Source organism: Nannospalax galili, unplaced genomic scaffold (genome assembly GCF_000622305.1).
Source record: "Nannospalax galili isolate Female #2095 unplaced genomic scaffold, S.galili_v1.0 scaffold88, whole genome shotgun sequence".
Taxonomy (NCBI): Eukaryota; Metazoa; Chordata; class Mammalia; order Rodentia; family Spalacidae; genus Nannospalax; species Nannospalax galili.
In genome coordinates this window covers 689,893-702,154 of record NW_008358908.1, presented here as the reverse complement: position 1 = coordinate 702,154, position 12,262 = coordinate 689,893, and the positions used below count along the sequence as shown (strand labels likewise).

At 35.7% G+C, this 12,262-nt stretch overlaps 1 protein-coding gene across 3 annotated transcripts in view; it reads left to right on the top strand.

Moving 5' to 3' along the window:
* Prkd3 (protein kinase D3) overlaps window positions 1–12,262 on the top strand; it is a 95,276-nt gene that overhangs the window by 50,395 nt on the left and 32,619 nt on the right. For 2 of the 3 annotated variants that reach the window (XM_008822603.3, XM_017795476.2), the window contains exons 7-12: window positions 1,586–1,663; window positions 3,802–3,985; window positions 4,994–5,117; window positions 8,577–8,654; window positions 10,551–10,827; window positions 11,558–11,610. In XM_008822603.3, coding sequence (XP_008820825.1) covers window positions 1,586–1,663; window positions 3,802–3,985; window positions 4,994–5,117; window positions 8,577–8,654; window positions 10,551–10,827; window positions 11,558–11,610 — 794 coding nt within the window. The remainder of the gene's footprint in view (window positions 1–1,585; window positions 1,664–3,801; window positions 3,986–4,993; window positions 5,118–8,576; window positions 8,655–10,550; window positions 10,828–11,557; window positions 11,611–12,262) is intronic. The other variant, XM_008822604.3, reaches the window with a different exon arrangement.

Below are 12,262 nucleotides of genomic sequence, written 5' to 3'. Positions count from 1 at the left end.
GAAATGAAATATATAGGTTGATAAATTTTAAAATAAAGCCTATTAACACTGCCACTACATTATTAGTTTAACCTTTTTAGGATTTAAGAATAATTTATTGTTCTTATATTCATTCAGAAAATGGTATGTTTTATTTTAATAACTAAAATTCAATGATTAATAAAAAATCATAATGCACTTCAGTGATTGATATATTTTAATTAGATTATTAAAAGAATAAAATACTCGTTTTTATTCATTTGCCAAGCTAAAAAAAAAAATTCAGCTTTAAAAAAGTTCATTCATCCACTTATTTGCCTTTTTATTTCTTCCTTTGCTGGGTAAAATTTTAAGGCAGCTTGAATTTATATATAAGATGTTAGGGATAAGAGAAATAAGAGTGCATGCCATTAGATCCTGCAAACTTGCTGTAAGTGGGCTACAAATTTAACTTTTCAAAGGAAAAATAAGGCCTTTGTGATTTTCAAACTTGATAAAATTCATTAGATCAGTACAGCATATTAACATCATGCATATTCAGAAATAGACAATGTATTAACATCATGTATAATTTTTTTTTCTTAGGATCTCTCATAAGGGTCATGTTCTGTCTAATGTGAATTTCATCATCCTTCAAATTATTGACTTAATGAAGCTTTTTCCTATAATAATCAACCTCTGCCATTAATATGATACATAGGATTTCTTGATTTATGAGTTACAAAGCATTCTAATTCAGGTTTCAAAATTGTTTTTGCACTTTATACTGGTAGATTCTTTTCAGATGTGGTGTTCGACGTAGTTACATTAGTAAGTCGTATTTTAATGTCACATGAAGAGCTCCATGAAGCACATATTCAGCCCTACTCCCTGAATTGCCCATGTAGTCTGTCTGGCATGAGGCTCAGGAATTTGCATTTCTGAAAAACTGCTCAATGATGACAATGCTGTTGCTGATCTAGGTTCATAGTTCAGAACCACTGAGCAATAACAGAAGTATTAAACAGATTGTATCTGGCCTCTTCTGCAATGTTTTCAACTCTGAGGCTATTGTAGACTGAAGAAAACCATTATGTAAAACTGGGAGACTTTGTGGCTGAGAAGCTCAGTGCTTCTTAACAGATTGTATGACACACTCTTACTAGATGAGGTTTTCATACAAATTTGTTGACTCTCAGTGTTCTTTTTGTGTATGCACCAGGTTGTAACATTTAGGGATTGAAAATACATGTCTGATGTACTGGATCAAAACTTCATTGCTCTAAAAAACTTTCCAGAGATGTGGAAAGATGAATCTCTGAAGTAAGAGAAGGAAACATGGAGTTGCCAGCATGTTTACAGTATTATACAAATGGCATTGGCTTCATTATACAGATGATGGAGAAATAAATCTTTGGTTGGGTTGAGACACTTGTGAAAGGTTAAAAAATTAGGTTTCACCAGAAGCTATAGCAGAATTGAGCTTTTAGAGGAAAACAGTTTTAATTTATTTTAGCAGTGTGCTCATCATTCCTAATATTTTATGTGTATGATTTAAAGGAAGTGTAACCATATCTGATTTTGCCTGACTGATTATATAATATTAAGCTGAATGTTTTTATTTTAGATTGCAAATTCAACTGCCATAAACGCTGTGCATCAAAAGTACCAAGAGATTGCCTTGGAGAAGTTACTTTCAATGGAGGTAAAATTATGTATTTCTCTTACTTTTAAAAAAAGTTCAGAAAAGGTCATGATTCTTCTGTGTGTTATCTGGGTAAGATTATATTTGTATATTTTATTTGCTTTGTTTCTTTAAGATTTTCTTTGGCTTTAATAATCAAGCAAAACACAGAGATCAGTGGTGCTACACATTCATTAGCAGTTATGCCTCACACCTTTCCTTAAGCTACCAGCCTCTCTTTGGCCTCAGATAGCCAATGGTGCTGCTTGTCCTCCATTGTACTTCTAAATCTTGCTGTAGTCCTTACTCTTTCAAGGCCCTTATATTCATTGACTGCTTACTGTGCCAGGCTCTGTTTAAACTCCTTGAACATACTGACATTTACATGTAACAACAACCCTCTTGAGGTAAATCCTAATCAGTGTCCTAGGACACAGACATTAAATAATTTGTCCAAGAAATATAGCCAAGAAGTGGCAGAACTAGATTTGAACTCACATGTCTGGTGTCTTAGTCCATAGTCTCTTTCTCTTAAGTAATCTACCACTCCTTCCCTCTCTCCAATATAATACTAATAAAGCCATCACCTGTTTTGGGAAGGAAGGAGAAGGTACTCCTAAATTTCCAGCTCCTTCAGATTGATTTTGTATGAGCACTTAATCCAGATCATAGGAGCAGAGTCTCCATGACCTGATCACCTCCCAAAGGTCTCACTTCTCAACACTATTGCCTTAGAAGTAAGAGTCCAACAAAGGAGTATTGGGTAGTCATTTGCACCATAGCTCTTTAGCATCACTAACAGAGTATGATTGGCTTTCTTTTTTCATATGTCTAAACTATTGTGTAGATGTTTTTTTTTTGTTGTTTTACATTTTGTATTTTTGTACTTTTCTACCTTTTTACAAATGGATATAAATACTAGTTGTATTTATTTTATGTGTATTTCTCTGGTCACTCGTGAGTGAAGATCTTTCAAATGTTTACTGGTTATTTAGAAGTTTTTTTCCCCTGTACATTGCTTAATCAAGTGTTTTATTTTTCTGATAGTTCTATATATTAATCCTTTTTCAGTTGTAGCTAGTATTGTGAATTAGGGTTTTTTGATATTTTAAAATTTTTATTTTTTATGTGTATAAATGTTTTCCCTGCATCTATATAAGTGAATCCATGTGTGCAATGCCTGTGAAGGCCAGAAGAGGTCTCATTGGATCCCCTGGAACTGATTGTTAGCCACATCCTCTGCAAGCACACCCAGTGTTCTTAACCACTGAGATATCTCTCCAGCCCCATGACTTAGTTTTTTTAACAGCTCTACTGATAATAATTTTCACACCTTACAATTCACCCATTTACTATGTTCACAAAGTTATACAGCCATCACTCAATCTAATGTTGGGAATTTTTATTTCAGGCAAAAGAAATTCTGTAATTAATAGCTGTTTCCATTTCCCTACCTATTAGCCTCTGGCAATTACCAATTTTATGTGCTTATTTTAGAAATTTTATATAAATACAGTTATACAAAGAATGTGTAGTCTGGTGACTGTTTTATTTTATGTAGCACAACGTTTTCAGCGTACATGTTATAACATATATCAATATTTAACTTTTTTATTAACATTATATTGCTCTGCAGAGATTTACTACATTTTATTTATAGAGTCACTAGTCAATGAATATTTGAGTTGTATCTATGGGACTGTTAGGAATAATGTTGCTGTATGCAGTTTACCATTATTCTTCTGTTGACATATGTTTTCATTTCACTCAGGTAGATGCCTCATAGTAGCGTGGCTGAGCCACATGGTAACTCTGTGTAACATTTTGAAGCTCTATTAGACTTTTCCAAAGCAGTTTCAGTGTTTTATATCCCATCAGCGTTTAACTAAATATTTTGTCTTTTATTATTGAATTATAGAAATTCTTTAAATATTCTGAATACTTTCTCAGTGGTAAACCACTTGCCTAGTGTTTGCAAGGCCCTGGATTTGATCCCTAGCACTGCAAGTTTAAAAAGGGGGGTTGGGGGGAGACTTCCCTTGAATCTTAAGAATTTTTTCCTTTAAGAGTTTTAAAACTTTTTCTACTTAAGACTGATCTGATTAGATGTATTGATATTCCATTAATATTAAACTAAAGTTCTTTTAAAACTTTCCTAGAACCTTCCAGTCTGGGAACAGATACAGATATACCAATGGATATTGACAGTAATGATATAAACAGTGATGGAAGTCGGGGCTTGGATGACTCTGAAGAGCCATCCCCCCCAGAAGACAAAATATTCTTTCTGGATCCATCTGATCTTGATGTGGAACGAGATGAAGAAACTGTTAAAACAATCAGGTAATACATTAAGCTGCTGCTTTGCATTTGGGTCAGGCTCTCTCTTAAGACAAAGGGGTATCTCATAAGTGGGTTTTAAAATGTAATTTAAAATCTAAGTTATATTCTGCATACACCACAGTGTTTCTGAAATAAATTATACAACCTTTGCCATCCACTCAGGGTAGAGAAGATAAGAATCCTTACATTCTTACAAAGAAAAAGTTTTTATTTAAATTAGTCTGGACAAATAATCTAGCTATGGAGCCGTCACCACAAGGTACCAACATTAAACCATTAATTGAAGCCGTCAGTTTTTTCATAAAGATTACCAGGTAGTAGAAACAGCAGTGAAGAATACATTCCTAAGCTATTTAGAGCTCAAATTACAAAACAGTATTTTTGCATACACATATACCAAATTGCTCATTTTTTCTCCAGCTATATTTACTGACTCTGTATTTTAGCATAACATGATTTGGCTAATTTATTTTAATTTTCTTAATACCTATAAATCATTTCCCTTAAAAGTATTTTTCCCATGATCACCTGATTTTGAAATTTGAACCATGTGAAGTTGAATATACATGTTTTGCCTTATGAATTTGCTTTATCCTTCTGCCTAGGGTAAGAAAATTTCTCAACAGCAAACCCAAGTGACCATCTCCCAGACTTGAAATCATCTAGTGGGAGAGGATTCTTTCTGCTCTATTCATCATTTGTGTGTGTGTGTGTGTGTGTGTGTGTGTGTGTGTGTGTGTGTCAGTCAGTCGGTCGTCTATCTGTCTGTGTCCATGTCCCTTCAGAAACGATTATGACAAATATGAGTATTTACAGTATATTAATTTTATAAATTACGTATCATCGTAACAGGGTTAATTTATTTTCTTTTAAGTGATGCTCTTCCTATGGTATTATGAAAAATATTAGCTCAGCTATCTTTAACAAAATTTGATGAGCCTGCAGTATTTATAATTTTTTAAAAAGAGAAATTACAAATATTGATAATAAATTTTGAATATTTTTTAGTCCATCCACAAGCAATAACATTCCATTGATGAGGGTTGTACAGTCTATCAAGCACACAAAGAGGAAGAGCAGCACAATGGTGAAGGAAGGGTGGATGGTCCATTACACCAGCAGGGATAACCTGGTCAGTAACTGCATATGTTTTAATATGCTAGAAAAACTTTGTAATGATTTTTATTGTAAGCACTTTGGAAATCAAAATGAGGATGAGATATTATTAAGGCATTCTATACACTATGACAATATGTAAAGGTTATGCTGGAATGATAGGATTCAAAAGGATCTGATTCAAAAATAATGACTCAAAGTATAACAATTATAGAAAAAGATGGAAAGAATGAAAATTGCATCTAAAAGTCATCTTAAGTTAGTTATTAAGACAGAAAACCCCTGTTTTTACATGCACAGGCGGTGCAGATGCACCTCTTTGGATTGGTATAGTGGAGGAGGATGGAAATTACAGCAGGATAATAGAAGGAGAATCAGCCTAGTATAGCAGTCAGGAACACAGACTTCAGAGCTAGACTCTCCTAAGTCTGTCACTAAATTGTAAACTTACAACAGTTACTTATTTTGATGTCTCAGTTTCTTCATTTATAAAATCTGCATAGAAGTAGTAACTATCTCATACATCCAAGTAAGTTTATATATGAGAAAAGTTTAAAACAATGTTTGGCATATAATAAGCAGTCAATATATATCAGTAGTCATTAAAATTTACTAAATACTTTATAGTAAACCTTTTAAAAATAATATGAAGTTAGATTAGTGCACCTCTCGGACCTCACCAGAGAAGTTTCTTTGTGCAGTGGATGGCAGTTAATGCAGAAACTCTGAACTGGTCAAAGTGCAGAGAACAAGTGTCTGTGAAGTATTCATCCTACATAGATCTGTATCATAACCACCTCCATTCACGGCGGCTTAGGGACCATCGCAGAAGAGGGGGCAGAAAGATTGTAAGAGCCAAAAGTCAGTAAGAATCAGCAAAACATCTTCTGGACATGTCAAGATGGCTGCATTCGTGAACTCACAGCAGTGGTGATTACCTACACAAGACCTGCACAAGATCAAACCAGTCAACATTCCAGCATGAGGGGCACATAAACCCCTTCCTTAGCTGAAGGCTTCTAGGGGAGGGAAGGTCAGTTTTCTTTAAGTCCCTGGTAGGCTGACCACACTCCAATAGATGGCCCCACACCCCATGAGTATGTGGACAGCACTAATTAGATTCAGTAGGTTATAAAAAATTTCTTAAAATTTTAAGAGGTCACAAAGCTGGGATGGGATAAGGGGTGAAAATGGGAGGAGTTAGGGGTAGGATTGGGGAGCTAACATGATCAAAATATATTGTATGTTTATGTGTCTGAAATTCTCAAAGAATAAAAACTTTTGAAAAAAGAATATGAAGTGTTCGATATATTTAGCTGATTTCAGTAAAATTTTATATGGTGACAATAATACAGATTGTAGCTGTATATTTCTTCTTTTGTTATAGTTCATATCCTTCCAACTGGAACTTACAGTAATATACATACATTTGAGAATTTAGTGGTATGTTAAATGTTCAGTATCAGATCCGCAGAAAGGTAAGTCAATAAATAGTATTAGGACAACAAATAGCCATTTTGAAAGAAAAATGACGTCACACTATAAATCACACTCTACATATGAGAAAACCAAATGGATCAAAGACTTAAATAACTGCAAATTAAACCAGTAGAATACATATTGAAACCATTATTTCATAAATTCTCATTGGGGGACAATAAAATCAGTATCTCATCAAAGATATTCTGTGTGACAGAAACCACAAACAAGACAAATAACAGTGGGCAAAAAAGTACTTTCAACTTATATTCTAAATAAGAGCTAATTCCAGAATATTTGAATAAATCCAGCTAAGAAAAAGACCACAATAGAAAGGAGTAAATAATATGAACAAGGAGTTCACAGTAAAGGAAATAAAAATTTTCACTCTTACATGTAAAGCTTGGTTTTATTTATAATAAAAGAAACATCAATTTAGACTTGCATTGAAGTACGAGTTTTCATTTTTTGGTACATTAGAGATCAAAAAAATCTAATAATACACTGTAATTAGACATGGTCCAAGTAGGCGCTCATGTGTTGTGGGTAAGACTATAGATTGGGGTAAATCTTACGTAAAATGATTTAACACTATCAAAGCTTAGTCTGTATTATCTTAAAATTTTCTATTTATTTTTGAGAATTCCATACATGTATATAACCAGTGAAATATGATCATACCTATCCCATTTTCCCCCTCAAACTACCCCAGTGTTCTTCCCAACACAGCAGGCCCTCCCAACTTCATAAGACTATAGATTGGGGTAAATCTTACGTAAAATGATTTAACACTATCAAAGCTTAGTCTGTATTATCTTAAAATTTTCTATTTATTTTTGAGAATTCCATACATGTATATAACCAGTGAAATATGATCATACCTATCCCATTTTCCCCCTCAAACTACCCCAGTGTTCTTCCCAACACAGCAGGCCCTCCCAACTTCATGACTTCTCTTTTCACCCTTTTTTTTTTTTTTTTGTCTTTGTCTTTTTCTTACTATAACACACCAGGCCTAGTTAGTGCTGCCCATGTGTGCATGGGTGTGTGGTCATCCACTGTAAAGTGGAAACCTGCCAGTGGCCACATCCTCATTCTCTCTCCCTCAGCAACTGTCCACTGCCAGTAGTTCCTCAAGAGATGGGACCTGGAGATCATCTACCCTACTTACACCAGGATTTTGGCTGGCTTGATCTTGTGTAGGTCTTATTTAGGTAACCATAGGTGCTGTGAGTACATGATTATGGTAGCATATCATGTACAGAAGACAGCATTTCACAGCACTCTTCCCCATCCTCTTACGCCTCTTTCCGCCTCTTTTGTGATTTTTTTTTTTTTGTGAGCCTTGGTGGTTGGGGGTTTAATATCAATGTCCCAATTAGGAATGAACACTTGGTTTCTTACTCTCAGCACTTTGACCAGTTAGACATGAGTCCATTGACTGCTGCCCACTGCAAAAGATTCTCTGACCAAGGTTGAGAGCAGCCCAGGTCTGTCCATGCCTGAAGTTAGGGGAACTGAGCAAGTGTGTTCCCAGTACTCAGAGTCCAGGGACCCCTTACTTGTACACATCACAGCTAGGCAGACAGTAAAGTTTGGAACCAGTGGTCAGGGCTTGGAGACCCCTTACCTGTTGGCACTGTGAGCTCTGCATGTATCTTTTGACCCAACATGACAACTTCTAGAAACTTAACCTTTAATTCTAGGAATCCATGTGTATGAATAATATAGACATTTACATGTATGTGCATAAATTTCTATGAAAGATACTCCAAAACCTAGCAATGTAGTGTGCTTGAAGTAAGAGTAAGGAATGGGATATGAGGAGCTGTGGGAGCAATAATTTTCACTCTCTGTCCTTTTTATATTTTAAGACTCTTAAACCTCACTAATTTAAATACTCAAAAATTTAGGAATGGAAATTAAAGGAAAAGTACAAGTACTTTGGAAGGAATCATTTTTGAACCTCACAGTTTTCTGACCTCTATTTTAATAGAGAAAAAGGCATTATTGGAGACTTGACAGCAAGTGTCTAACATTGTTTCAAAATGAATCTGGATCAAAATATTATAAGGTAAGGATTTCACATCTTATAAGACATTAAGATATTGTAATACTGTATTTTTCCCATATGCAGTTAAACTTTTTACATAGTTTTTCCCGTATAACAGTTAGCTTTTTCCCACATACAGTTCAGTTTTTATTTGAATGTACTTATTATGACTACCTAAGACAGTTTATAGAAGGTATTTATTAAATCCTTTTTAAAGCAACTGCCTTCTAACCCCATTGCTCTTTCTCTCATCTCTCTCATCTCTCTCTCTCTCTCTCTCACACACACACACACACACACACACACACACACACACACACAGAGCAGCCCCACTGTCAGATTTTTGTGGTTGCGTGTTTGGTCCTGTCAGGATACTGTGATTGCGTCTGGATACTGTGATTTAGATCACACTGCTTAGGAAATCTCATGATTATTATTGCCTGTGCAGAAGAGATCTCTTCATCTTAGGCTTCAATTCCCAGTTGCTTATTCTGGCTTGTACCTCCTTTTCACAGTCCTCCTTAGTTTGTTCCACGTCTCACCATGTCTCTTGATACCAAACAAGATTCTAAGTATAGCGATTAGACCAATAAGAGGAAAATGGTTACCGGGCAGAGAACTTCATTGTGTATTGGTCTTTCAGAGAACTCTGATGATGATCAATATCACTGCCGTTTTTAGGGTAACAAAACATCACTTCTGAAAGAAAGACAGCTAAAAGTTAAAGGATAAAAATCTTCAGTGAGTGAAATCTGAATTCCTGCTTAGAGCAGTCTCACTTCTTGGGGCTAGAGAACCATGGCGCTCCAGAATTCAGATACAGAAGAGCAATGTAGCAAAACCCTGTCTGTACAAAATAAAAATAATAAGGGACTGAAGAGATGGAACATGCTTGCCACACAAGCCTGAGAACCAGACTTTGATCTCTAGCACCCACAAAGAAAGCCAGGAGCAGTCCTGTGCGCCGGTAATCCCAACACAGGAGGAGGAGTCGAAGGTTTCTGGGGCATGTTGACTAGCCAGTTTAGCTGAATTAGTGAGCCCCAGGTTCATTGAGAGACCATGTCTCAGTAAGATGGAGAGCAACTGAGAAAGACACCAGATGTCAGCCTTGGCTTTCACATACATGCGTACACACATATATACACATATACCAAACACACCAAAGAAGATAAAGTTTTGCCTGTTTTGGCTAATAGTTTGACTAAACATTAATAGTTTAGGTCGGTGGATAGACGAGGAGTGTTGAAGCATACTTTCTCTGCCATTATTGCTACCTGGTCCACTTGAGGGTTATCTTACAGAAAGGCAGCAATTAGAGAAGTCACTGTGGAAAGGACTGATGACAGACTGAAGTTGACAAATGTTGGCTATAGAGACAAACTACCCTCCTAAACCCTTTTCTGGCTGTCTCTCAACCTGCTATAGACCCAAATCTATTTTGTCTTATTTGTGTGTGTGCAGGGGCACATGCATGTGCAGGTACACATGTGAAGGCCAAAGGTAGATGTCAGATGTCTTCCTCTGTCACTCTCCACCTTATTTTTTTGAGATGGGGTCTTGTACTAAACCTAGAACTTGCTGTTTTGCCTATACTACCTGGCCAGTGAGCCCCTCAAGATCCACCTATTTCTGCCCCCCACCCTCCAGCTCTGGGGTTTACAGATGTATGATACCATGTCTGACTTTCTGCACAGCAAGTGCTTTACTCACTGAACTGTCTCCCCTGCCTGGAGTCTCTCATACTTCATGCTCTACCTCTAGCATTGCTAGATCTGCAAATCATTTAAGACAGATATCATAGTATTTGCATGTTCCGTTTGCCACGTTCATAAAAATGCTTATCTTTGATTCCTTAGTGTATTTAAAAATAAATATGTAGTCATAGTTTTTCTGTGATTAACTTTTTTACTGCAGGAAATCCCACTTTCAGAAATTCTCCGAGTATCTTCGCCACAAGATTTTACAAACATTTCACAAGGCAGTAACCCACACTGTTTTGAAATCATCACTGATACTATGGTATACTTTGTTGGTGAGAACAGTGGGGAAAGCTCTCACAATCCTGTACTTGCTGCCACTGGAGTTGGACTTGATGTTGCACAGAGCTGGGAAAAAGCCATTCGTCAAGCCCTCATGCCTGTGACTCCTCAAGCAAGTGTTTGCACTTCTCCAGGGCAAGGAAAAGACCATAGTAAGCAGAAGCTCCCTGATGGCTTTTTCTCTTTGTTATAAGCATTTTTGATATGCTTGTGCAATTGTGCTTTTTTCTTTTTTTGCATTTTTAATGTGTAAATTTTGTCTCTAGTAACCCAATACTATTAATTTGTTTCTAAACTTATGCTGGGGATCATACACACACACACACACACACACACACACACACACACACACACACACACATATTCAATGCCATTGTATGTTTAATTTTAAATTTTTAATTAAAGTTTTTAAAATACAGGCAATGTAGAAGTATGTGAACATTAAAGTCCTCAACGCCTCAGCCTTATCAGTTACCAGAAGTAATATATTTAGTTTTAATTTTTAGTTTTAATTCAGACACTGCTACCCTACAACTTGATTTTTTTTTCTCTCCTGGAAGTGCTAGTAATTGAATCCAGGGCCTCACACCTCACACATGAGGCAGATGCTCTGTCACTGAGTCATGCCAACAGTTGCCCTTAATAGAACATCATGCTTAGCTGACTCAGTATTTATAACTATATATTATTAAAATTTGTGTAGATATGTCATTTTATTACCCTTATTGATGATTTAGGATTGTATATAAAAATCTTTAATGTATATATTAACTGTATTAACCTACTTTTTAAGTCTACTTAACTTGGATTTTCACATGTCAATACTAAGATGTACACTGATGACTCTGTTCTTTTCTCACATTTCATTCTTATATTTCACAGAAGATTTGGCTACCAGTATCTCTGTGTCTAATTGTCAGGTCCAGGAGAATGTGGTAAGTAATAAGTATATCCAACGTGCAAATTGAGTGATTGAATAAGGAAAATAAAATGTGAAAATCTTGTCAGAGAATTAAATTTATTTCCCCAGATACTGAGCAGTTTGCTAAGATACTTAAGATAAACCTTATGGATGATACTTTGCCTAAGGAGGTCTGCTTTATAGAAGAAATTAAGGCAGATTTTGTAAATCATTAAAAGAGTTTGCTCACTTAAAAAGGTAACGTGAGACCTATTACCCAGTGATAAGTAAGCCTCTCTCATTAGAAGAAGTTACTGCTTACTGGTCAGCAGAGGAAACTTCCTAAAGGAATTAAACTTCATCTATGCTCAAAGGATGGAATGGATTTTTGACACAGTCCTGAAGGAATGAGTTGGAGGAACATCCCATGTATGTACAGGGAACAAGATGAGCTAATAGAAGGAAGCAAGAAATGGAGGACTTCCCATGAATACTGAGTAGATTAAGTTTGACTGGTGTATGTAAGTACATATAACTTATAATAGGACAACAAACTTTCTGTAAAGGTTCAGATACTAAACAGTTAATATGTGATAGACTATATTCAACTTTGTAGCAAAATACAGCTATAGACAATACATAAATAAATGAGCATGACTTTTCCAAAAAGATTTTGTGGCCTCTGA